The sequence below is a fragment of the Sprattus sprattus genome (genome assembly GCF_963457725.1).
Source record: "Sprattus sprattus genome assembly, chromosome: 9".
NCBI classification, from domain to species: Eukaryota; Metazoa; Chordata; class Actinopteri; order Clupeiformes; family Clupeidae; genus Sprattus; species Sprattus sprattus.
Window position 1 is genome coordinate 28,960,018 of NC_137928.1, and position 24,167 is coordinate 28,984,184.

At 51.4% G+C, this 24,167-nt stretch overlaps 1 protein-coding gene across 1 annotated transcript in view; it reads right to left on the reverse strand.

Annotated features, from left to right (window-relative positions):
- The window catches only part of git1 (G protein-coupled receptor kinase interacting ArfGAP 1), a 41,081-nt gene continuing 16,914 nt past the window's right edge, over positions 1–24,167 (reverse strand). The window contains exons 13-20 of the mRNA XM_080844692.1: positions 23,802–23,929; positions 21,674–21,826; positions 12,625–12,969; positions 4,628–4,708; positions 4,460–4,536; positions 4,181–4,348; positions 3,830–3,893; positions 1–3,562 (exon numbers count right to left, since the gene is read on the reverse strand). Coding sequence (XP_080700818.1) covers positions 3,347–3,562; positions 3,830–3,893; positions 4,181–4,348; positions 4,460–4,536; positions 4,628–4,708; positions 12,625–12,969; positions 21,674–21,826; positions 23,802–23,929 — 1,232 coding nt within the window. The 3' untranslated portion in view covers positions 1–3,346. The remainder of the gene's footprint in view (positions 3,563–3,829; positions 3,894–4,180; positions 4,349–4,459; positions 4,537–4,627; positions 4,709–12,624; positions 12,970–21,673; positions 21,827–23,801; positions 23,930–24,167) is intronic.

Genomic DNA, 24,167 nt, shown 5'->3' on the forward strand with positions numbered 1-24,167 from the left:
ACGATTCCATTGTTTTTGCCTCATCTTGACTCTTTTCTATCTTTTGCTTTGATTTCATTTTGTACAGTTCACCTCTACGTAAGGAATTTCTCCCATCACCATGTTTCTCCCATGAGAAGAGCTGTGAGATTGATGCACAAACGAAACAGTGAAGGCGTGAAGTGCAGTGCACCTGTCTGCACCAGGGGGTGGGGGTGTATGGATGAGACAGGGCTGGTGGGGGTATGAAGAGGGCATTGTTGGGGATGAGTTTTCCACAGTTTTGCCCCCATGTAACGTCATACTGATGAATCTTTCTGGATGACTACATGAGCTTACAGACACAGGCTGATTTCAAGGCCTCTTCCAGCCTAACTAAGACTACCCTAGCAGGTCTGTCACTCGACACAAACAAGTAAGAGGAGGGGACGTGGGGGGCCAACCACTGTTCCATGGTGTTGAGATGATTAGTGCTTTACCTGTGGTGGACCTCGATCTAGACCCCTAGGTCTGGCCCCAGGGTCCACCAAAGCAAAGGAAGAAAGAGGTAAAAGATCTCCCCCAAACAATATTTTAACATTAAGCTTGATAAAAAATATTGTGAAAATATAAGTCTCATATATATGTCTCTATTCTATATGGTTTTGTTCATGGGAGGTAAAGGAGATGGAAGCAGGGGCAGACATCCAGGCCGTACGCCACATTATCATAGTGGTGGGGTGCAGAGCCAATCAACTCTCGGCATGAGATGGCCAGACTTACCGGCTAAAACTAGCAGATGTGCAAAGGCAATAATGATCATATATTTTCTCTAAGACAATCTTTCTTTACATTTTGACACTGATTTATAAGGAAGATGAAAATTAAAAGGGGATAAGTCGCATTTTTCTACATACAGAAAAGAAAAACTATTTAGGATTAATTGGCTGATGGAAGACATGAGAAGCACAGCAGAAGATCTTAAGGCCATATGAGTAACCGTCTTAAAAACAAAAAAGGAGAAAAACAAACTTATGTAATGTTACCATACCGAAATAGTCTGGAGGTGGCAAACTGAGTTGCCAATTGCTGCAGTGCTAATAGGGACCACATGGATGTGAGTGAGTGGAACTGGTTGAGGATGGCTAACCACCCACTGCCCCCACTACCGACTATCGCCACAGAGCTGTGCTATTGTTCACACACGGACAAATGGCCTCCAGTCGGTCTCGCACCACGCAGCCTTATACCGATGACTCAATCAGCGTCACAAAAAATGGGAAACAGTCTGGCACAAAGTTGCTCACAATTGAAGGAAGATTGTTTAAAAAGGGTGTCTCCAGAGGGCAGGAAACAGGCTATTTCTGCTCTGTAAGGAGGTGCCTTCGCCCCTGGCGCTACGGCAGGCACCTCGCTCCGTTAACATTCAGTTCCGTTTTTAGCTTATTTTTTTTCCTCTCTCTTTTTTTAAAGTTCATTCAACAAACAAACGCAAGAATCGGATTATCACTGACGTACATTTTCATTCATGTTCATGCTGATATGACGGACTCCCGTGTGCTTTACAGAGTAAGACCCTTTCGCAGTGAAAGCCCATTCAGAGGAGGCTTCTTGTCCTGGAGAGAGGTGCGAAAATGACAGGAAGAGTTCCCACGAAAACGTTCACTTGGCTAGATACAAAGAAGGCAAGAAGCTCCAGAAGAAAAACAAACTAAAAACACAATACAAAACAATAGTATTGAAATGTTCACTGCTCCCAAACTTGCTAGCACTACAAGGCAGATAAGACTAGCCGAGGTACTACGACACAGGTAATTCTACCGGTTCAAAATGATCCGGTTATGTTGTGAACTTTGAGATGAGCATCTTATCAGTGTAGCTAGTGCTGTGGTCTCTCTGAAGAGAACAGAATGCTTCTGACATCAGTTGCGTTGAGTGTTTTTCTTCCCCCCCCCCCTAAGACCATACTGAAATCATTGTCCTTGTGCTCAAAAGGGGTAGACGGTGACACCCCTTTCTCCTTTGGCTATTGTTCAACCTCATTTCCAATAACACGTATGAATGCATGAAGACTAAAACAGAACTAAAACAAACAAACAAATACAAGCGAATAAACGGACACTCCACCAATGTCACTGTGTAGGAATGGGAGTGTTCCACTGAGTCTTGAGTATCCTTTCACAGGTTAGTGTCAGCCAGAGAGACGGGAGGTAGGGGCATCTCTAAGCTCCGCTGCCACCTCCCTGTCCAACCCTGACTATAAAATCCAAATGAAGACCAAAGAAAAGAAGAAAAAAAACATCAATGACAAAGTAAGTCAAAAACAATAGATAAACAATAACAATAATACAAAACTATAGTAACAATAACAATAATACAATTACAATTCCAGTGTAAGTGTCTGCTTTTTTTCTTTTTCAAAAGTCAGTACATTTTGTCCCAAGAGGTCCGGGCCAACAGAACGGCATAATTAAGAAAAACAACAAAACAAATCGACAGAATAAAATGGTCACAATCCTCCCACTCTCAACAATGCCAGGAAACACACACACACTGATGCACGCACTCCTACCCAGTGGGGGCCCGTAACTGCACTTCTCTTTAGTGTGACTGGGAGTGCTTGTCTGTGTCTGTGTCTGTGTCTGTGTCTGTGTCTGTGTCTGTGTCTGTGTCTGTGTCTGTGTCTGTGTCTGTGTCTGTGTCTGTGTCTGTGTCTGTGTCTGTGTCTGTGTCTGTCTGTCTGTCTGTCTGTCTGTCTGTCTGTCTGTCTGTCTGTCTGTCTGTCTGTCTGTCTGTCTGTCTGTCTGTCTGTGGCCCCAAAGAGATGCAGTCTCTGTGCCCTGGCCCCCAGAGTCAGGCTGCGTGCGAGCGAGCGTGCTCGTGTGTGTGTGTGTGTGTGTTTGTGTGTCTGTGTGCCTGTGTGTGTGTGTTGGAAAGAGAGAGACGTGTAAGTGTAAGAAGGGGAGGGGGGGATCAGGACCGAGTGGTCCTGTGAGATTAAGTGAGATGATTAAGAGCCGACCCGTTGGGGGTTCCTGCCTCTTGTGTGCCTCCACTGGCGGTCTGCTGCTTCTCCCACCCCCACCCCACGATCCGTAGTGATAGCTGCATTTAGCATCATGATTAGGTTTTCCTTTTTTCCCCCACACTGTGCATCCCTCTTCTCTCTTTCCATTCAGGATGCTATTTCATCTCTCCCTCTCCATTTCCCAGTCCTTTTCTCCTCCCATAGTGCCTTCCGTTATCCATCTCTATTTCCTATCCTCCAGCAGTCCTCTCTCTGTCAGTCACCAGAGACTGACCTTTTCTCTCCATCTCTCCTTCTGGTCACCCCTCCCTCCCCCATCCCCCAAACCCTTGGCTGGCCCCTGGTGGTGGGGCTGCCTCACTACTGCTTCTTCTCGCGGGTGGTGATGGTGACCAGCTGTTTGGCGGCCTTAGCAATGTCGTAGGCACACTGGATGACTTGCTGCGTGAGGAGCTGGTAGTCCACGGTAACAGTGGAGGGGTCCGAGGGCGCGGCCTTGCGGCACTCCACCTGCAGCCGCGACGCACTGGCCAGCAGGAGGCGCAGGGAGCCGCGCACCGCATCCAGAGCAGGTCGCTAGGAGACGGGGAGTGAGAGAGAGGATCAGAGATGAAGGAGGGAGGGAAAGACAGGCAGCAGACACAAAGAAAGAAGAAGAGTGAGGTTGTAGGAAAGAACATGATTTGAGGACAGATTTGGAGGATGCAGAGGAGAAATGGACATGGAGGGAAGCAAGGGTGACGAGGAGCAGAAAAAGCGTGATTCAGACAGGAAGTGTTGGCTGTACTACTGACAATGACACAGCAGGAGTGTATAAGGGGTCTAAATGAGGCTGGTGCCTACCTTAGGGAAAAGATAGGCCATTTCTGTGACCGCTGTGTGTATCTTCTCAGAACATGGGACAAAACTGGTCAAACACACACAAACAACATTATACCAAACAATCTCATGAACTCAAACTCTGAAAGCAGAAACACACTATACTTAATGGAGAGATTTAACTCCTGTACAGATGCTTATTCTTTACACATTTGTTTTTACCCCAAATAACACTAATAGTGTTCTTAATTACCCTATTGTTTAATCAAAGGGCATTTAAATAAAGGTAAATTAACGATGCCTCCTGAGATTTGACCACTACATCAGTGGGTCGGTCCCCTCTGGGTTTAGCGGTTGCTATTTCTGCGGTGGTACCTGTCATGTTTGAACTCCTGGGCGGCTCGCAGCAGCTCCTGGATGTTCTTGGTCACCTGCTCCGTCTTCAGGATGACGTCCTCCGTGCAGGGCAGCGTTGGGTCAGGTTCGCCCCCCTCCCCCTCATCCACGTCAGTGCGGCCCTCTTCTTCACTACTGCGGCCCGCCCTGCAAACACCCACGTTAAAAACACATCCCACATCCGATTCCAAATACCCTTCGGCCACGAAAACCCCATCAAATCTGACAGTAACCAAAGAGAGACGGCCCCCAACAAACCCCAATGAGACGTCGTATGTCTGGGTGTTGTCATAGTCGCTGTCCGTGCCGCTACCGTGCTTCTCTGATCTGGAGACCTGGTGGAAGACAAGCACAATGAGCTCCATGCCTGAAGGACGTGGGGTTGTGTGTACTGAGCCAGATGCTGGGGACGGAGCAGACACTCACCATATACCTGCCCATCTCGGTGGAGGCAGAGAGGTGCTGGCCTCCGTAGGGACCGGGGCCGGATGGGCCACCCTTTCGCCCCTGAGAGGACAGAGAGGGGAACAACCACAAGTCAGTGAGGTACATGCTACTAGCAGCGCGAGAGAATGATAGAGATAGAGAGAAAGAGATGCTAGGGTGAGTAAGCATTAGAGGAAAAGGAAAGAGAGCAGCATCTTCAGTCATGTGCTTAGGCACAGAAACACAAGTCAAAGCCAGTCTGGTGATGCCAGTCTGGTGATGCCAGCCAAGCTCTGCTGTCTCATGGTCAAGATAAAGGACTCTTCTAAGATTTTAAAGGGTTTATGGAGTCATCATTAGGGATGGGTATCGTTTGGGTTTTTTCCGATACCGGTACATAACCGATACTTTTAAAACGATACCGGTGCCTAAACGGTGCCAGAACCGATACTTTTTTTTTTTTTAATTAAAGACATTAAAGGCTTATTTATTGCCAAGGCAAATAGTTTTCTTCAAATTTAACAATATATTAACTGTTTAAGGGATACTATAAATAAAAATAAATACAAAACACTTGGCTTCAAACCTTTTAACTTCAAACTATGAACAATATATTAACTTATAACAACTGTTTACAGTATACTTAAATAAATATAAATAAATACATAACACACTCTGTACACACACTTCACACTTCAGTAATTCTTTTGCAGAAATATGAGCATGTTTGCCTTCAGAGTAAAAAAAATATTATTTTGTTTGCATTTATTTAAACCTACTGGTTTCGTGAATGTGTACTGCCCCTTTAAGAGTTTAGGTTCAGGGCCTCTTGAGTTCTCTCCCCCATTTACACGCGAAATACAGCCACACTTTTGATCGTTTACCTTTCGGCAATTTCTCCGTTATATTGATGGCTAGCTCTGTTTGTGCTTGCTCTGTGCAAGGCTGCCTGCTCTTCACTGTCATTAGACTGTTGCAATGTTATTGTAGCGTCCGAGTTAGTGCTCTCTTAAGAACTCACATTGAGAAGGAATATCTTTGGATGAGACGGTAGCTCTCCGTTTAATAAAGCGTATCCAACTTCTGCTTAGAACAACCACACTTATCTTGAAACCGAAACCACACACAAGTCAACCCATTACCATGGCAACTCCTCAACACAAATCCCGTTTCCACTAGTCCCATATGGAATGCTACATTATCACCAATGAGCGTGAGCGACACAGGCGAGAGTCTACATTGGGAGCAGTTTTATATGTGCCCCACGAAATCTGTTAGCAACACAAAAAAGTATACAGATCGTACTCAGAAAGATCTACGCCACTAACGTTACTTCTCGTTAGCTATCGCTAGTTTTGTTAAATTATTAATTTTTTAATAAAAAAAAAAAAAATCTGCTCAGGCACCGAAAGGAAGCACCGAAATCTGCGTTGCATTTCGGTCTGGGTAGGTATCGGTTGTATGGAGCCGGTGCCGTATCGGTACCGGTTCTCGGTACCCAACCCTAGTCATCATAGACCAGATTGACACCTAACCTTACAGCGCTGGCTACTTGTCTATCTTATAGACAGTGCAAGAGGACTTGGTCTTGTGAGGCTCAGGGTTTGATTGGTTCCAGCAGTAAGGTGTTTTCACCCCCCTTGTTAAACCCTGTGAGTAAGCCTCTAGATAACTACCAGAGAAAAGAGAAGTACACACACACACACACACACACACACAAAGAGGGGCACCTGCTAGATCACTGTAGGTTCTATTTCGTTCCTACTGACCGGCAGAGGCGGTGCTTTCAGCACTGAATTATATATCGCACGTTCGTGCAGGTCGAGTTATAATATCAACAAAGTCACGTGTGACCTGGGTGACATCGACAATGTGCGTCAGCACAAAAGGCCGTTCCACCCAGGAAGCCACCTCTTGCATCTTCTTGCGTTAACAGGTCGACATTGCGATTCGAGTCAGACGCGAGTAGTTTCGTGACTATTGTGGTCGGAGCAGTGACTTTTTTCACCCTCTGAGAGACTGCATCACTCGAAGTTGATTTGTGCATTGAAGCGGGTAAGCTAACTTATTATTCCTTACTGAGTGTAACCTGGGCCGGAGCGGCCTTGCTCACTCCCCACAGGGGAAATGTACCCAGCTGAACGGTGTTTCTCGCCGGGTTCTCTGGATGTAGTGTCCTGTCCCTATTATTATTTCAGTTTAAAATGACCCAGCTGAACGGTGTTTCTCGCCGGGTTCTCTAGATGTAGTGTCCCTATTATTATTTCAGTTTAAAGCTACCCGGCTGAACGGTGTTTTTCGCCGGATTCTCTGGATGTAGTGTCCCAATTATTATTCAGTTAAGCTACCCGACAGGCTTCGGCATATTAAAACGTAAGGTAAGTAAACTTTTGCATTCGTTTGTGACAGTCGTTGCGGAGTGTGCTCGCTCCACCGCTGTTGATTTCATAGAGCTTTTCATTCGGAGTGGGTCTCGCTCCGTGATTAAGTTAAGACTCTTTGCAAATATTCCGGTTTGAGTTTGCTTTCGTTGTGTCAGTCGTTTTGGAGTGTGCTCGCTCCACCGCTGTTTTATTAATAGAGCTTTCATTCGGAGTGGGTCTCGCTCCATGATTAAGTTAAGACTCTTTGCGAATATTACGGTTTAAGTTTGCTTTCGTTTATGACAGCCGCTGTGGAGTGTGCTCGCTCCACTGCTGTCTGGTTTAATAGAGGTTAAGACACTGTTACGAATATCCCGGTTTAAGTTAGTGGTGAGGGCCTGTTCATTCGGAGTGTGTCTCGCTCGGTGAATGAGTAGAGGTCTCTTACAGGTGTTTGGCTTAAGTCAACGGTGTCACACAGAACCGGAGTGCATTCGCTCTGGGTGTCATTACTTGAGCAGAGCCGGGGTGTACACCGCCGGGCTTAGTCTAGTCTGGCTAAAATGTTCCTCGCTGGAAGCCAGAGTGTCTCAGGGTTACAGGATCCAGTTCCAGAGCCGACCGCCAACATTCGTCAACATAGTCACCAACCCAGTGAAGGCCCTCGCCCTGCGTCAGGAGATCGGCGCTCTCCTACAGAAAGGGGCCATCGAACAGCTAGACTCGAGGACACACGAAGGTGGGTTCTACTCCATCTACTTCGTAGTTCCAAAGAGGGATGGCGGACTCCGGCCAATCCTAGACCTCAGGCACTTAAACACTCACCTCAAGACTCTGAGGTTCCACATGCTGCGCACCAGGGAGGTCCTGCACAGCATCCGGGAAGGCGACTGGTTCACCACCATCGACCTGAAGGATGCGTATTTCCACGTCCCAATCGCCCCACACCAGTCAATTCCTCAGGTTCGCCTTCAAGGGTCAGGCATACCAGTTTCGGGTCCTGCCATTTGGTACATCTCTGGCGCCCCGTGTGTTCACCAGGTGTGTTGCAGCTGCGCTGGCTCCACTGCAGGCCAGGGGAATGCAAATTTTACCGTACCTGGACGACTGGCTTATCTGCTCCCAGTCAGAGGCACAGGCCTGCAGCGATGTTGCCACGATGATTGCGCATATCACGGGGCTAGGGCTCAGACTGAACCTCAAGAAGAGTTCCCTAGTTCCCTGTCAGCAGACGGGGTTCCTGGGCATGACCCTCGACCTCTGGGGATGAGTGCTGTCCCCTCTCAACAGCGGGTCGAGAGAATCCAGCAGCTTGTGGCATGCTTCAGAAGACACAGGGCACTGACCCTGATGTCGTTTCAATGCCTACTTGGGATGCTTACAGCAGCCGCATCCCTGATCCCACTAGGCCTCCTGGCGCTACGGCCGTTTCAAATCTGGCTAAACGCCCTGGGCCTCCATCCCGCACGGCACGGACACAGACTGGTGAGGGTTACCACCAGCAGCATGAGGTTCCTCCGTCCTTGGAGGAGGAGGTACATGACCCAGGGAAACCCATTGGGCGCTATTCCTTCCCGGAGGGAGGTAGTGGCCACGGACGCTTCTCAGGTGGGATGGGGCGCCGTGTGGCAGTTTCGGACGATCAGAGGTCGGTGGAGCCCTCAACAGAGGCGCCGGCACATAAATGTGCTAGAGCTTCAGGCAGTGCTGCTTTCCCTAAGGCACTTCCTCCCGGTGCTAGCAGGGAGACACGTGCTGGTAAGATCCGACAATATGTCGGCGGTGTACAAAATCAACCAACAGGGGGGCACCAGATCTCTGCAGTGCTTGGGGATTGCCCAGCAGCTCCTGCAAGAGACACATCAGCACCTACTGAGCCTGAGGGCCGCGTACTTGCCCGGCACGTCCAACAGAGCCGCAGATCTCCTGTCCCAGGGGAACCCCGACCCAGGAGAATGGAGACTCCATCCAGCGGTAATACAGGCTGTATGGGATCGTTACGGCAGGGCAGAGGTGGACCTATTCGCCTCTCGGGAGTCAACACAATGTTCCCTCTGGTTCAGCCTCTCGGAGCCAGGTCCGCTAGGCCAGGACGCACTGGCACATACATGGCCGAGACTGCAGCTGTACGCTTTTCCTCCTCTGCCACTAATCTGGCCCACCCTGCACAGGGTGGAAACAGAGGAGCACAAGCTTCTACTGATTGCTCCCCGTTGGCCGGGGAGAGTATGGTTCCCCAGGTTGCTTCAGCTGTTGCACGGGAGACCCTGGTGCCTCCCGGTAAGGAGGGACCTCCTCTCGCAGCTGGGCGGACAGATCTGGCATCCAGATCAGTCTCGGCTACAGCTCTGGGTCTGGCCCCTGAGGGGCCCGACCCACTGCTAGTACTTTGTAAGCAGACGGTGGTCAACACCAGTAACAGCTCGCGGGCACCCTCCACCAACACCCTCTATGCGAACAGGTGGAAGATCATCTCAAAATGGTGCCAGGGGCAAGGACAGGAGCCAACACACTGCCCCCTGCCAGCCGTACTACAGTTCTTACAGTCACTCCTTGATAGAGGACTCACGCCCTCCACCATCAAGGTCTATGCTGCTGCCATCTCCGCAAAGCATGTTTGGATAAAAGGCAGGACTGTCGGGTCTCATACCCTGGTGACTCGGTTCCTCAAGGGGGCTCTTCGACTGAGACCCCCACAGCGGAGGCGGGTGCACCAGTGGGATCTCCTCCTGGTGCTGCGAGCACTCTGTGGAGCCCCGTTTGAGCCTTTGCAGTCGACCGAGCTCAGCTGGCTTTCGATGAAGACCGCTTTTCTCCTGGCTATTACATCGACAAGGTGAGTAGGGGAACTACACGCCTTATCGGTAAGCGCGGATTGCCTGCAGTGGCATCCCGAAGGCGGGGGAGTCACTTTGTGGCCAAACCCCTCCTTCCTCCCAAAGACTCTTTCCTCCACATTCGCCAACCAGCCCCTCAGCCCCTCAGCCTGGCAGCTTTCGAGTCCGCCCTGGAGGAAGGACAAGGCCTGAGCGCTGAACTGCTGTGTCCAGTGCGCGCCCTGAGGACTTACATCATGAGAACTGCAGTGGGCCGCCAGTCAGACGCGCTGTTCGTCTGCCACACAGGCCCAAGACGAGGTCATGCACTCTCCAGGCAGAGGCTGTCTAGGTGGATCGCAGAGACGATCCAGCATGCATACAGGCACAGTGGCTTCCCAGCCCCTCGTCATGTCCGAGCCCACTCCACAAGGAGTGTGGCGACTTCATGGGCATCTCTAAGGGGGGTCCCTCTCAGTGACATCTGCAGGGCAGCCTCCTGGGCATCAGGCTGCACCTTTACTAGGTTTTACAGAGTGAACGTGGTGTCCAATGACCTGGTCGCTGCAGCGATACTTCCTACTCAGTCACAGCATCTCTAAAAGCGGGTAGGCACTCCTCATGACTTTGTTGGTATTGTCATCCAGTGCTGAAAGCACCGCCTCTTGCGGTCAGTAAGAACGAAATAGAACAAAGGTTACGTAGGTAACCACGGTTCTATGAGTTCCGGATGACCGCCAGACCTTGGCAGTCATTTGGAGTTCTTTCACGAGATGATTGCCAAGAGGTGGCTTCCTGGGTGGAACGGCCTTTTGTGCTGGTGCACATTGTCGACATCACCCAGGTCACACGTGACTTTGTTGATATTATAACTTGACCTGCACGAACGTGCGATGTATAATTCAGTGCTGAAAGCACAGCCTCTGGCGGTCATCCGGAACTCATAGAACCGTGGTTACCTACGTAACCTTCGATTTATGTAGTATACTTGTAATTCAATCGACTGCATCTTACGCCACCTTGTGGTTAAATATCACAATGAACATGCACACTCCTTTTGGTTTTCAATTGGCAGAAATAAAAACATTTGGATGCGTTTTTTACCCGGCCAGGACATGAGCCTCTTATGCCATTGAGGCATAGTTTCTACTCCATTGAGGCATAGTTTCTACTCCATTGAGGCATAGTTTCTACTCCATTGAGGCATAGTTTATACGCCATTAAGGCATAGTCTTTATGCCATTTGAAAAGCAGCAACCTGGCTCCTACAAATGCAATGGAGCTAAGCTTTCCTAAAAGCCTAGAATTCATCCAATCGAGATTTTAGTTTGATAAAAAGACTCGCATTGCCATTGTTTTATTTGACAGAACATTTCATTTTGTGCTTTATTTATGTTGCACTTGTTTTTGGCCGGAGTAGAACTTCAAAGACTAAATCTGCATGATGCTTGCTGCTTCGCCTAAAGGTGCAGTATCTGGATTAAGTGGCATCTAGCCATGAGGCTGCAGATTACAACCAACTCAATACTTCTCCTTTTCCAAGTGTGTAGGAGAAGCTACGGTGGCCAGCAGGTGCCATAAAATCATGAAAGGCATTCTAGTGCCAGTGTTTTGGTTTGGTTACTGTGGAAACATGGCCGCACAACATGGCCGATTCCATGGACGATGACTCTCTCCCTATGTATATACGAAAGAGTGAATTCTAAGCTAACGGAAACAAAACGATTGCTTGCATTGGGTCACACCTACATTCACATTATCAGCTCCACCACTGACTGCTTAAGACATTACTGGCAATTGACAACTTCACACATAATTGTCAAGGTCCCAATGCATGTCATGTACCCACAAACACTGTACATATTTAGACTTTGGGAGACATTCTCAGGTAGATACTAACCCAAGAATAACGTCTGAGAACACATATACTTGTGGATGCAGAAGAGAATGAAGGTGAGGGTATCGTTTCAATGAACAATTTGACAGACAGACAGATAGACAAGACAAATGCATGAGACGAACAGGATGGATGTTTGACTGGACTGTTATGACTGGAGGCAGTTCAGTGGGGTTCCGTGCACTGCATTCCTTTTGTGGTGTCAGTTAACCAGAGCACATATGCAGACGGGTAGGGAAGTGTCACGGCAGTCCTCCATCGTTTCCATCTGCCCCATGGACATGCAGGGAGACCCAGGGGAACCTCACTGCATAGAGCTGCTCAAGAATGTGCTCTCTCTGTGCCAGTTAATATACACATCATCATCCAGTCTAGCGCACATCCTAGAAGCAGACCCGTTGTGAAACTGTAGAGACAGTTTTGGAGATCATCGCAGGCAGTGCAGAGGAAGAGATAGTGAGGGGGAGTGAGTTAGCTGAGACAACCACACGTTTCCACAGGTTAGCCAGGCAGCAGGAGCAGCAGCACTGGAGTAAGGGCCAGGGGGAGTGCAGGGAGGGGCAGAACCACACACACAAGACAGGGAAATGAAAGAACTACTAAGGGACCGGTGGAGTGATAGAGACAGAGAAAGGATAGAGAGATAGAGACAGAGAGAGAGAGAGAGGATAGAGAGATGAGGGTTAGAGAGAGGATCGAGAGATAGAGACAGATAGAGGATAGATCAAGAGCTAGAGACAGAGAGAGGATGGAGAGATAGAGACAGGAAGATAGAGAGAGCTGGAAGAGAGAGGAAGGCCAGTGAGAGGGGCAGGACATTGAGAGAGAGAGGAAGGACAGTGAGAGAGGGAGGACAGTGAGAGAGGCAGGCCTGTGAGTGTGCTGTGGTCATTCCCAGGCCGGTTACGAGGTCACACTTACGCTGGAGGGGTTGAGGGGCTGCAGGCGGCCAGACAAGGAGTCCAGCCCGGTGGTGTGGGACTTGGGAGTGGCGGCGCCGGGCTCGTACATGGAGAAGGCCTGCCTGTCCCTGCGGAGGGGCCCGGCAGTGGTGGTGTGTGCCGTGGCCAGGCCAACCTCCCCGCTCAATCCCATGCCCCCAGCCCTCCCCCCGCCCGCTATACCCACCCCCCCTCCCCCACCACCGCCCGTCCTCATCATCCCCCCTGACCAGAGCCCCGCGCTGCCGCTCCCTGCTCCCGACATGGATGTCCCACCGGCCGGACCCCCCCGCAGCGTGCTGTTCTCCGTCTGCATCCGCGTGATCTACAGGAGAGGGGTGGGATGGGGCAAGGAAGGGAACGAGGGGGGGGGGGGGGGGGGGGGGGGGAGGTCACCTTAGGTCACACATCAGTCAGACAAAACACCAGGAAGAGGATCAACAGTCCAACATGCTGTCTGTTACATGGAGCGAGGCCTCAGAGCGACAGGGGAACACACAACTGGAATAATGGACATATAAGAAGGAGAGAGGGGGATATTAGATGTTCACTCGAGGGTGGCTGCATTCGAGGGCGGGTTGGGGTGCTGCTGATGGCATGCTGTAAAGGGGGGGGGGGGGTCTGGGACTCTGGAGTCTTTTCCTCTCCTCTCATCTCGGGTCAGAGGTGCACATGGCCAGTGTTCTGTCCTGTTCATTAGGTTCACACTGTGCCCACTGGTCCCTCCATACTGAGGGCATTGAGTGTGTGTGTGAATAATGGAGGCTTCATAAACAGACGAGTGGTGCTGCTGGTGGTGCTGGTGGTGATGGAGACGCCAGTGGAGGCACAGAAGACACATGACACACTAGGATGGGACTAACCATGGTGGGCTGGAGATGACTTGACATGTATCACAGGGTAACAGAAACACACACCATCAAAGAATAATGAGAAATCTGCCCCCTCTGTCTAGTAAGTGACTGAGTAATGACCAATACTCTGAGCCTGCCCTGCATCATATCAAACGGTCAAAAGATGCTGTTTGTCAATGAAAGCAATGTCTCTACTACCGTTGTAAACATGTGACAGTCAATCAGTGTGTGTGTGTGTTCTATATCGTTCCTACTGACCGCCAGAGGCCGTGCTTACAGCACATGGATATTATCACACGGAACGTGCAGGTCGAGACTTAATAACAACAAAGTCAAACGTGACCTGGGTGACGTCACCCGGTGACCCCGTGACGGGGGTTAAGACACCGGTGAACCCAGGAAACGATCTCTTTCACTTCTCGCATTTGCGTTTGCAGGTTTGGAGATTGTTTGTGGACTGAAGCGCCGAAGTTTCGTACCTTGTTTGGTTGGGGCCGTGATTTCACCCCCCAAAGAGACTGCGTTTTGGTCATTTGAAATATATTTATTTTCACTGTTTATTTCGCTGTTGCGCCGCCTTTATAGAGTGCTCTCGCTTGGCCGGGGCTGGCTGCCTGGCCCTCCGAAGCGGTGTGTCCCTCGCCGCGGGAGGCTGCCTTGGCGTTGCATTGGAGGTAAGGTTGTTTATTTGTAGTGGTGTTTTTCGCCGCTGTTTGATTTATTAGCGATATTTAGTGGCGCCCGGCGCCCTTTTTGTTGCCTTGTAGCTACCTTGTTTGTAGCCTTCTTGGTTTGCCTGTGGGCTGCCCTTCTTATTTAACTAAGTTTACCGTAGCTGTACTACCGCTGACTATTGGGGTGTGCTCGCCCCTGTGTTCTGTTGCCGCCTAGCTCTTTTCATGTTGTGTTAGTTATTGATAACGTAGCCTTTGTTATCATTATTTTGATTCTGATTATTGGTTGCTTGCAGGCTTAGTCTAGCCTAACTTGTTTGACCCTTGTTATTTTTTTGTAAACCTAACAATATTGTTGGGGTGTGCTCGCCCCTGTGTTCTGTTGCCGCCTAGCTCTTTCATTGCGGTGATTATTGATAACGTTAGCTTTGTTATCATTATTTAGATTTTTTTGTAAACCTAATAATATTGTTGGGGTGCTCTCGCCCCTGGGTGTCTTGTGGCCTTGGTTATCTCTTTGTTTTGTAAGACAAGAAATACTGTTGGGGTGCTCTCGCCCCTGGGTGTCTTGTGGCCTTGGTTGTCTTTTTAAATTAAGACTAAAAAATACTGTTGGGGTGCTCTCGCCCCTGGGTGTCTTGTGGCCTTGGTTGTCTTTTTGAATTAAGACAAGAAATACTGTTGGGGTGCTCTCGCCCCTGTCCTCTCTCGTCAGCTTGTCCTGTCCGGTGCCTTCGCCTGACTGGTTGACATGGAGTATCTTCACTGCTGCGTGAGCTGCCGGGCAAATCTCGAGATGGAAGACGGGCATCGCGAGTGCCCCTCCTGTCTGGGTCTCGGCCACTTACAGCAGGGCTTGACCGACCTTGCCTGCGCTGACTGCATGTGCCTCAGCATGGAGGCACGGACTGCCAGGCTTGCACTGGTGGCTGCGCCACAGGAAGCTTCCCTGACACGGCGGGGCAGGGCGCCGTGTCTACTGCAGCGATAGTGCCCAGCAGGCGCCATGGGGTGGCCTCACGCCCCGCCTTCAAGGCGCATGAGTCGCGCTCGGTCCCTTTGGCGGCGAAGGTCCGCAGGATGTCTGCTGACTTGGAGGAGATGAAGGCCCTGTTGGCTCGCCTTCCACCTCCGGCGGACAGTGGCACGCCACCGCCTCCCAATCTGTCACCGGCCACCCGTGGCCTTGACGAGGTGTCCATCCTGGCTTCGGAGAGCCTGGATTATGAGGGGTCTGGGGCCACTGACTCTGCCTCCCAGGCTGGCTCCCGGGCCACCAGCCATGGCTCAGTGGCAGTGTCGGAGCGTGGGCGCTCCACCATTCAGCCCGCCTTGAAGGCCGCACTGGCCCGCCTGGGGTTGGACTCGCCAGCCTCAGCAGAGCACCTTCTTTAGAGGCTCCACGCAACCCTCCGCATTGGCCGTGCCGCCCTCGGCCCCCTACATCCAGGAGCTTCAGAGATGCTGGACGGACCCCAGGCGTTTTTCGCACCTCCCCAGCGCGTGCAGGGCTCTGGCGGACATGCATGCCCCTGCGTGTGGCCTCCAGCAGATGCCCAACATCGAGCCGTCTATGGCGGCATTGGTCCTGTCCCCCAATGAGGCTCTGCACCCGGACGCTAGGTGCCCCCGCGCTCAGTGCCGCATCACAGATGATCTGCTTGTCCGGAGCTATGAAACGGCGGCGCGGGTGGGACGCCTTAGCAACTCCACGTCCCACCTATTGTTGGCCCTCGCCCAAACATCCCAGGGGACGGCCGTGGGCTCTCAGGAGCTCTGCGAGGCTGCGCTCCAGGCATTCGCCTATTCAGCGCGAGAACTGGGAAGGCTTATGTCCTTCTTGACCCTCGCCCGCCGCCAAATTTGGCTAGCACAGTCGCCGCTGGCGGAGCCGGACAGGAGGGTCCCCCGCTTTCTCCCTGTTGTCCCCGGGGAGTTGTTGGGCCAAGCCGCGCAACAGGCCCTGGACAGGAGCGTTCAAGTCGTCCAGGCACGGGAACAGTATGCCGGTCTGCGCCAGCTTCCCCAACGCGGCAACGCAGCTTCGATCTCCAGGGGGCCCGCGCCGGCGCAGCAATTTCGGACGCCGCGATCTCGGCCACGTACCCCCCAGGACTCAAGGCGGGCCGGGGACTCAAGGCTGGCCGAGGAACTCCTCCCTCCTTGGAGGCAGAGGGCTTACCTCCTGCAGGGTGTCCCCCTGGCTGCCGTCCCATCCCGGACTCAAGGCGGGCCGGGGACTCAAGGCGGGCCGGGGACTCAAGGCGGGCCGGGGACTCAAGGCGGGCCGAGGACTCAAGGCGGGCCGGGGACTCAAGGCGGGCCGGGGACTCAAGGCGGGCCGGGGACTCAAGGCGGGCCGGGGACTCAAGGCGGGCCGGGGACTCAAGGCGGGCCGGGGACTCAAGGCGGGCCGAGGACTCAAGGCGGGCCGGGGACTCAAGGCGGGCCGGGGACTCAAGGCGGGCCGGGGACTCAAGGCGGGCCGGGGACTCAAGGCGGGCCGGGGACTCAAGGCGGGCCGGGGACTCAAGGCGGGCCGGGGACTCAAGGCGGGCCGGGGACTCAAGGCGGGCCGGGGACTCAAGGCGGGCCGGGGACTCAAGGCGGGCCGGGGACTTTCGCCGGCCCTACACATCTCGGGCCCGCGGCGCCGCTCCCTCCACCCAACCAGCCCCTCGTCACACCTATGATGACCGACAGGGGCGATCTGGACGACGCTGACGTTGTCACGCCGGCGGTCTGCCACTTCTCCAGCGAGCAGCTCCGACGCTGGAGAGAGCTGTCCTCGGACCCCTGGGTGCTGTTGACCCTCGAAGAAGGTTACCGCATCCAGTTCGACCACTGACCGCCGAGATTCCAAGGGGTCCGGACCACCACCATGGCCTGCCCGGAGAAGGCCCTCGTCCTCCGGCAAGAGATCTAGAGCCTCCTGGAGAAGGGTGCCATCTCTCCAGTCGAGCGGAGCAAGCGGCTAGGTGGGTTTTACTCCAATTATTTTCTTGTCCCAAAGAAAGACGGCGGTATCCGCCCTATACTGGACCTGAGGGCTTTGAACTGCCATCTGAAGATCCTACGGTTTCACATGCTCCGCACTGTGGATGTTTTGCACAGCATACGAGCGGACGACTGGTTCGCCGCGATCGACCTGAAGGATGCTTTCTTTCACGTCCCGATTACACCACACCACAGGCAGTTCCTGCGGTTTGCCTTCGAGGGACAGGCGTACAAGTTTTGTGTCCTGCCCTTTGGCATAGCATTGGCTCCCCGGGTCTTCACCCGGTGTGTGGCGGCGGCATTGGCGCCACTCCAGGCCCAGGGCTTGCACATCCTGCCCTACCTGGACGACTGGCTGATATGCTCCCGGTCGGAGGCCAAGGCCCGCTCCGATGTCGCACATGTCTCCCTCTCACTCTCCCTCAGGTCCTTCCAACGCCTCCTCGGCATGCTGACCGCTGCCTCTTATCTGGTTCCGCTGGGGCTGCTGGAACAGCGACCGCTCCAGAGGTGGCTGAACGACCTCCGCCTCCACCCGGCCTTGCACAGGCACAGGCTGTTCAAGGTCTCCTACACCTGCGACAAACTCCTCCCTCCTTGGAGGCAGAGGGCTTACCTCCTGCAGGGTGTCCCCCTGGCTGCCGTCCCTTCCCGGCGGGAGGTTGTCACCACGGACGCCTCCCTGGAAGGATGGGGTGCGGTCTGGCAGTGCCGGACAGCCAGAGGCCGCAGGAGTTCTCTGCAGCGGCGGCAGCACATCAATGTGTTGGAGCTGCAGGCTGTCTTTCTCAGCCTGCAACGATTCCTCACGGGCCTGGCCGGCAGACACGTTTTGGTGAGGTCCGACAATTGCACGGTGGTGTACTACATCAACCACCAGGGTGGCACCAAGTCCCTCCAGTGCTTGAGAGTGGCCCAGCATCTGCTGCAGTGGGCCCATCGTCGTCTCCTGAGCCTCCGGGCTGCGTATTTGCCAGGGGCCGCCAACAGTGCAGCGGATCTGCTGTCCTGGCGGGGCCCCGATCCCGGGGAGTGGCGGCTCAACCCAGCGGTTGTCCTCGCCATCTGGGACCGCTTTGGCAGGGCAGAGGTGGACCTCTTTGCTTGCCAGGAATCGACACACTGGCCCTTGTGGTTCAGTCTCCACGGCCCCAGTCCCCTGGGCCAGGACGCACTGGCACATGCGTGGCCGCGGCGACGGCTTTATGCGTTTCCCCCGCTACCACTGTTAGTGCAGACTCTCCAAAGAGTTATGGTGGACCGTCATTCGCTTCTGCTGGTGGCTCCTCGATGGCCGGGGAGAGTGTGGTTTCCTCAGCTGCTACAGCTTTTGGACGGAGACCCCTGGTGCCTGCCGATGAGGCAGGAGCTTCTGTCTCAGCTGGGGGGCCAGATCTGGCACCCGGATCCGGCCCGGATGCAGCTCTGGGTTTGGCCCTTGAGGAGCCAGACCCCTTACTAGGGCTTTGTGAGCCGGCGGTGGTCAACACCATTGCCAGCTCGAGGGCGCCCTCCACCAATGCCCTCTACGCCAACCGGTGGAGGCTATTCTCCGATTGGTGCCTGGCACTGGGCGTGGAGCCTACACGCTGCCCCCTGCCTACCATTCTGCGGGTCCTTCAGTCACTGTTTGACAAGGGTCTTGCACCTTCCACCATCAAGGTGTACGCTGCTGCCATCTCTGCACATCATGCCAGGGTTGAAGTACGTACTGTGGGATCCCTTCCTTTGGTGGCTCGCTTCCTCCGGGGCGCTCTCCGTCTGAGGCCCCCCCTCTCTTCTGGCTTTGTTAATCAGCCTCTCAGCCTGTCTGCTTTTGTAGCAGATCAGGGGGAGAGGTCAGAACTTGTATGCCCTGTTCATGCCCTCAGGATGTACGTGTCTCGTACTGAGGGCTTCCGTCTGAGTGATGCCCTGTTCCTGTGCCACACCGGACCGAGGAGGGGCCTGGCACTCTCTAGGCAGAGACTGTCCAAGTGGATAGTGGAGGCCATACGGCAGGCCTACGGGCACAGTGGCTCCGCGGTTCCTCAGGATGTCCGGGCGCACTCCACTCGTGGTATGGCGGCCTCCTGGGCTTCTATGCGAGAAGACTTGCCAAGAGATCGCTTCCTGGGTTCACCGGTGTCTTAACCCCCGTCACCCAGGTCACGTTTGACTTTGTTGTTATTAAGTCTCGACCTGCACGTTCCGTGTGATAATATCCATGTGCTGTAAGCACCGCCTCTGGCGGTCATCCGGAACTCATAGAACCGTGGTTATATACGGGCCATTCTACCGAATTAGTGTAATATGCAGTCCCTCAACAATAAAAACTATTTACAAAACAATTAAGTATTTAGGCATAGATATTTACTAAGAAAATGTTATGGTCTATATAAACCCAATGCATTAAATGAGATAGTGATAAGCTAAATATATACAAAATCATCATTTATAGGGTACTTTCTATTGGGAAGTAGCTGTCCCCAACCCTGACATCTAAATTTCAATGCCTGTAAATAACACTTTTCAATTTTTTTAGATTTTTTTCAATGATTTAATGTCAAAGATCTTTATGATTGGGTTGAAACAGAACTTGGAATATTTAGATTAATTTTGGGTTTAATTTTTAAATCAATTAACCATACTTAGACATATAAAAAATCATGTCCCTAGTTTTCATGTCACTACCGAAACACAAGAGTTTTAGTCCATTGGCTGAGCCTGTGTTTTAGCCACGACTCTGCATTTTTGACCACGCAGTGACACTGCATCCCTGTCCTTCATGGTTGAATGGTAAGTAGCTAAATCCCATAGTTTTTATATAAATGTGTTCCAAAGTCTGAAAATCGACGTGTAACCTTAAGAATTGTCACTACCGAAACGCATGTTTTCTTCAATTAAGTAAACCTTTTGGAGTTTTATGCAAAATCTTATGTTTGTATGTGTGTACACCTCTTCAAAGATTTTTTGCAAGCCGTGTGCTTGCTAGAATTCTTTATTTATGCTTAAAGTTAGCTTAAAGTTAGCTAGAATTGTCACTACCGAAACAGTCACTACTGAAACATATGGTAGTGACCTGATGATTTCGGTAGTGACAAAATGAAATGGTAAGTAGTTCAATCCCATAATTTTTAAATAAATGTGTTGTGTGGACTAAAGGGCGGCCCAGAGCACCTTTTGGAAGATTTTGGGAGAGAAATGAATATCCATCCAACAGTGCGGTCACTACCGAAACACTGGATGTCACTACCGAAACAGTGCAGCACTACCGAAACACAGGATGTTTTGTAAAAAATTAAGTATATTGAGCAATCAACTAAAATGTTATGATACTGATTGGATTAATGTTTGTTCAATTTCCTCAATCAACAACTCTGGAATCAATATGATCAGTATTTTGCATTTTACAAAGAAATATTGCACTTAGATTTTGATGAATTGTATAAATTGAACTTGAAAATTTGGTAAAAATTTCATTTTTATGGATTTCATTGTGAAAACCTTCAAGAAATATTTGTAAAAATACTGTTCAGAGAAGGGAAGGAAACACAATCTGAACAGGTCAATAATAATGCTTTTTTACTATAGTAAATGTGATGTTTCGGTAGTGACAATTTTTGGAAGAGGAAAAACATTCCAACACATTCTGAAAATACAATATAAAAATTGACTGTTCTTTTACTAGATATGTGTACTTTAGATATGGTACAATATACATACGGACAAAGTTTTGGGAATAAAACATAAAAAAATTCAAAATATTTCCGACCTGACTTTGCACCAATTCGGTAGAATGGCCCATACATAACCATCGTTTTGGGGAATGAGTGTGGGATACATGGTGAGCTTGTGTGTGCGTGTGTGTGTGTGTGTGTGTGTGTGTGTGTGTTTGTGTGGGTTTTGGGGAGTGAGGGTAAGATATATGGTGAGCCTGTGTGTGTGTGGGGGGGGTTTTGGGGAGTGAGTGTAGGATACATTGTGAGCTTGTGTGTGTGTGTGAGTGTGAGTGTGTGTGTGTGTGTGTTTGGGATGTGGGGGTTTTGGAGAGTGAGTGTAGGGTGAGCTTGTGTGTGTGTGTGTTGTGATGTCGTGTGTATGGGGATGTCGTGTGTGTGTGTATGTATGTGTGGGGATGTCATATGTGTGTGTGTGTTGGGATGTCATGTGTGTATGTGTGGGGATGTCGTGTGTGTGTGTGTGTGTGTGTGTGTGTGTTTGTTTGTATGTGTGTGTGAAGGGATGTCATGTGTGTATGTGTGGGGATGTCGTGTGTGTGTGTGTGTGTGTGTGTGTGTGTGTGGGGATGTCATGTGTGTATGTGTGGGGATGTCATGTGTGTGTGTGTGTGTGTGTGTGTGTGTGGGGGGATGTCATGTGTGTATGTGTGTGTGTGTGTGTGTGTGTTTGTGTTTGTGGGGATGTCATGTGTGTATGTGTGGGGATGTCATGTGTGTGTGCGTGTGTTTGTGTGTGTGTGTGTGTGTGTGTTTGTGTGGGTGTGTGGGGATGTCATGTGTACCTCCTTCTGTAGTCGGTGCAGCTCCTCGCTCAGGTTGTTGTTGACCTTCATGAGCTGCTGGACTTTAGCTTCAGAAGAGGCCAGAGCCTTCTTCACCTCCAGATACTCCTGAAGAGTGATGGGCCCGTCTGACAGGTCTGAGGAGTCCATACTCTACACACACACACACACACACACACACACACACACACACACACACACACACACACACACACACACACACACACACACACACACACACACACACACACACCATGTGAGACATGTGTGCTAGAAAGCAAAATTGTATTCAAAACATTCAGCTCTTACAAAAAGCGTTTAAGAAAAACAAAACCTCAGCATTAAAATCTAGACACAAGATAGGAAAACAAAAAATTACCTCCTAGCATCCTAGCATCCTAGCATGGCGCAGTGCATTAGTCCTAATAGGAGTGCTGTTGGGATGGGAGACGGGCAACACACTAGACCTGCACGCCACGGGGGCTATTTGTTTTACATTTCTGAACGGGCTGTTCACCCAAACCTTGATGAATGTAGATCTAGAAATGCAATCTCCTTGCAGACTGACCTGCCATTTAACCTGGCTAATACAATGGTGCCATTTGAATCAGTCACTAAACCACACGCCTGAGGGCTAGATCTTTCCTACTCCAGCCTCATTTCAAAGCTCACGCACACTACCACCGGGGTTTACCAAGTAAGGTTAGTTTTTACACATTCTGTGAAGCCATTCTCTGCTAATCTGCTTCGGGACACCAACACTGTAAAACATGTGCAATAAACCCACTTGAACGGCACCTTTGAGGTGTGTCACCACACATGAGATACCACTTAAGTATCATCTTCCTCTTCACTCTTCATCACTCTCAGGTGAGTGTCTGTGTCTGTGTCTGTGTCTGTGTCTGTGTCTGTGTCTGTGTCTGTGTCTGTGTCTGTGTCTGTGTCTGTGTCTGTGTCTGTGTCTGTGTCTGTGTCTGTGTCTGTGTCTGCATGAATGTGTATGTGTGTGGTTGAGTGTATGACAGCGTAAGTCTATGTGAGCGTATGCATGAATGTGTGTGTGTGTGTGTGTGTGTGTGTGCATAATTGTGTGCATGTGTGCGTGTGTGCATGTGTGTGTGTGCGTGTGTGCATGTGTGTGTGCGTGTGTGTGTGTGTGTGTGTGTGTGTGTGTGTGTGGTGCTGTGCATTGGCACTCTGCGCAGCGGTATGCCTGCCACTTCCTGAGTCAGCGTGAGTGTGTTCACACGCCGCTTCCTCCCTCGAGAGCTGAACGATGCTCCAGTGATTAGCAGCGGGAAGAGCGCTGATGTCACGCTGGAAAAATGCACTCGCACTGCTGCTGCCGACCTCGCAAAGCATTCTGGGACAAGCCGCGGCACGATGTCGGTGCAGGTTTTGAACTCCGGACAGCGGTGGAGTGGCAGACGCTCGTTTTAGATTCGTTTTATAGGTACGGTCTTTCAAACAGAACACACTCGTTGCTCCTGTGTGTCAGCTTTAGGGAGAGTCGTTCTTCAATGACCCCCTCCTTCCCCCTTCTGTGCTCCTGAAGCAACATGTTGATTGGCTGGAAAAGTGTATTGCTCAGTTCAATCACTTTGGCGATTTGCGTTTTACAGAAGGGCTGTCCTCAAGCACCATACTGTACGTGCATTACTATACCAGCAAACACTCATACACATACCGGCACACACACACACACACACACATACCGGCACACACACACACTCACACACACACACACACACACACGCACACGCACACGCACACGCACACGCACACGCACACGCACACGCACACGCACACACGCACACACGCACACACGCACACACGCACACACGCGCGCATACCACTTAGCCGCAAACACACACACATACATACATGTGCATTACACATACCGGTAAAAACACACACACACGTGTCCTTTTATAGACTAACGAGATGCAGATCTAATTTCGGGAGGTCTCAGCTGGCACCCAGACCCTTCTCCTAGTGTTACACTAATGAGATGTGACGTGTGTGTGTGTGTGTGTGTGTGTGTGTGTGTGTGTGACGTGTGTGTGTGTGTGTGTGTGTGTGTGTGTGTGTGAGTGTGTGTGTGCGTCAGCATGTGGCCCTTCCTCACCTTGGCCCGGTTGTTGCGCTGCGTGTTGCTGTTGTTCTGCGTGGCCAGCTCGCTGTCCGTGTCCTCGTCTGAGGCTACGCTGTCGTAATCATGCTGGTCGTCGTCCGTCTGGCCCAGCTCCAGGGCCTCTGTGAGGGGAGAGACACGGGGAGGGAGGGGGTGATTTAGAGGAGGACACTGCAGAGAGAGCTGATGCCAACACCTCCCTCCCACCCCCATATTACCCCGCCATCACCCTCCCGCTGCCAGCCATCCGTCCATTAACGGCCCATATAGGTCCCATAATCTCATCTCACCAATCTCATTATGCCTCCGTGGGTGCCCACACTCTAACCCCCCCCCCCCCCCAGTCTCAGGCGGAGTGGT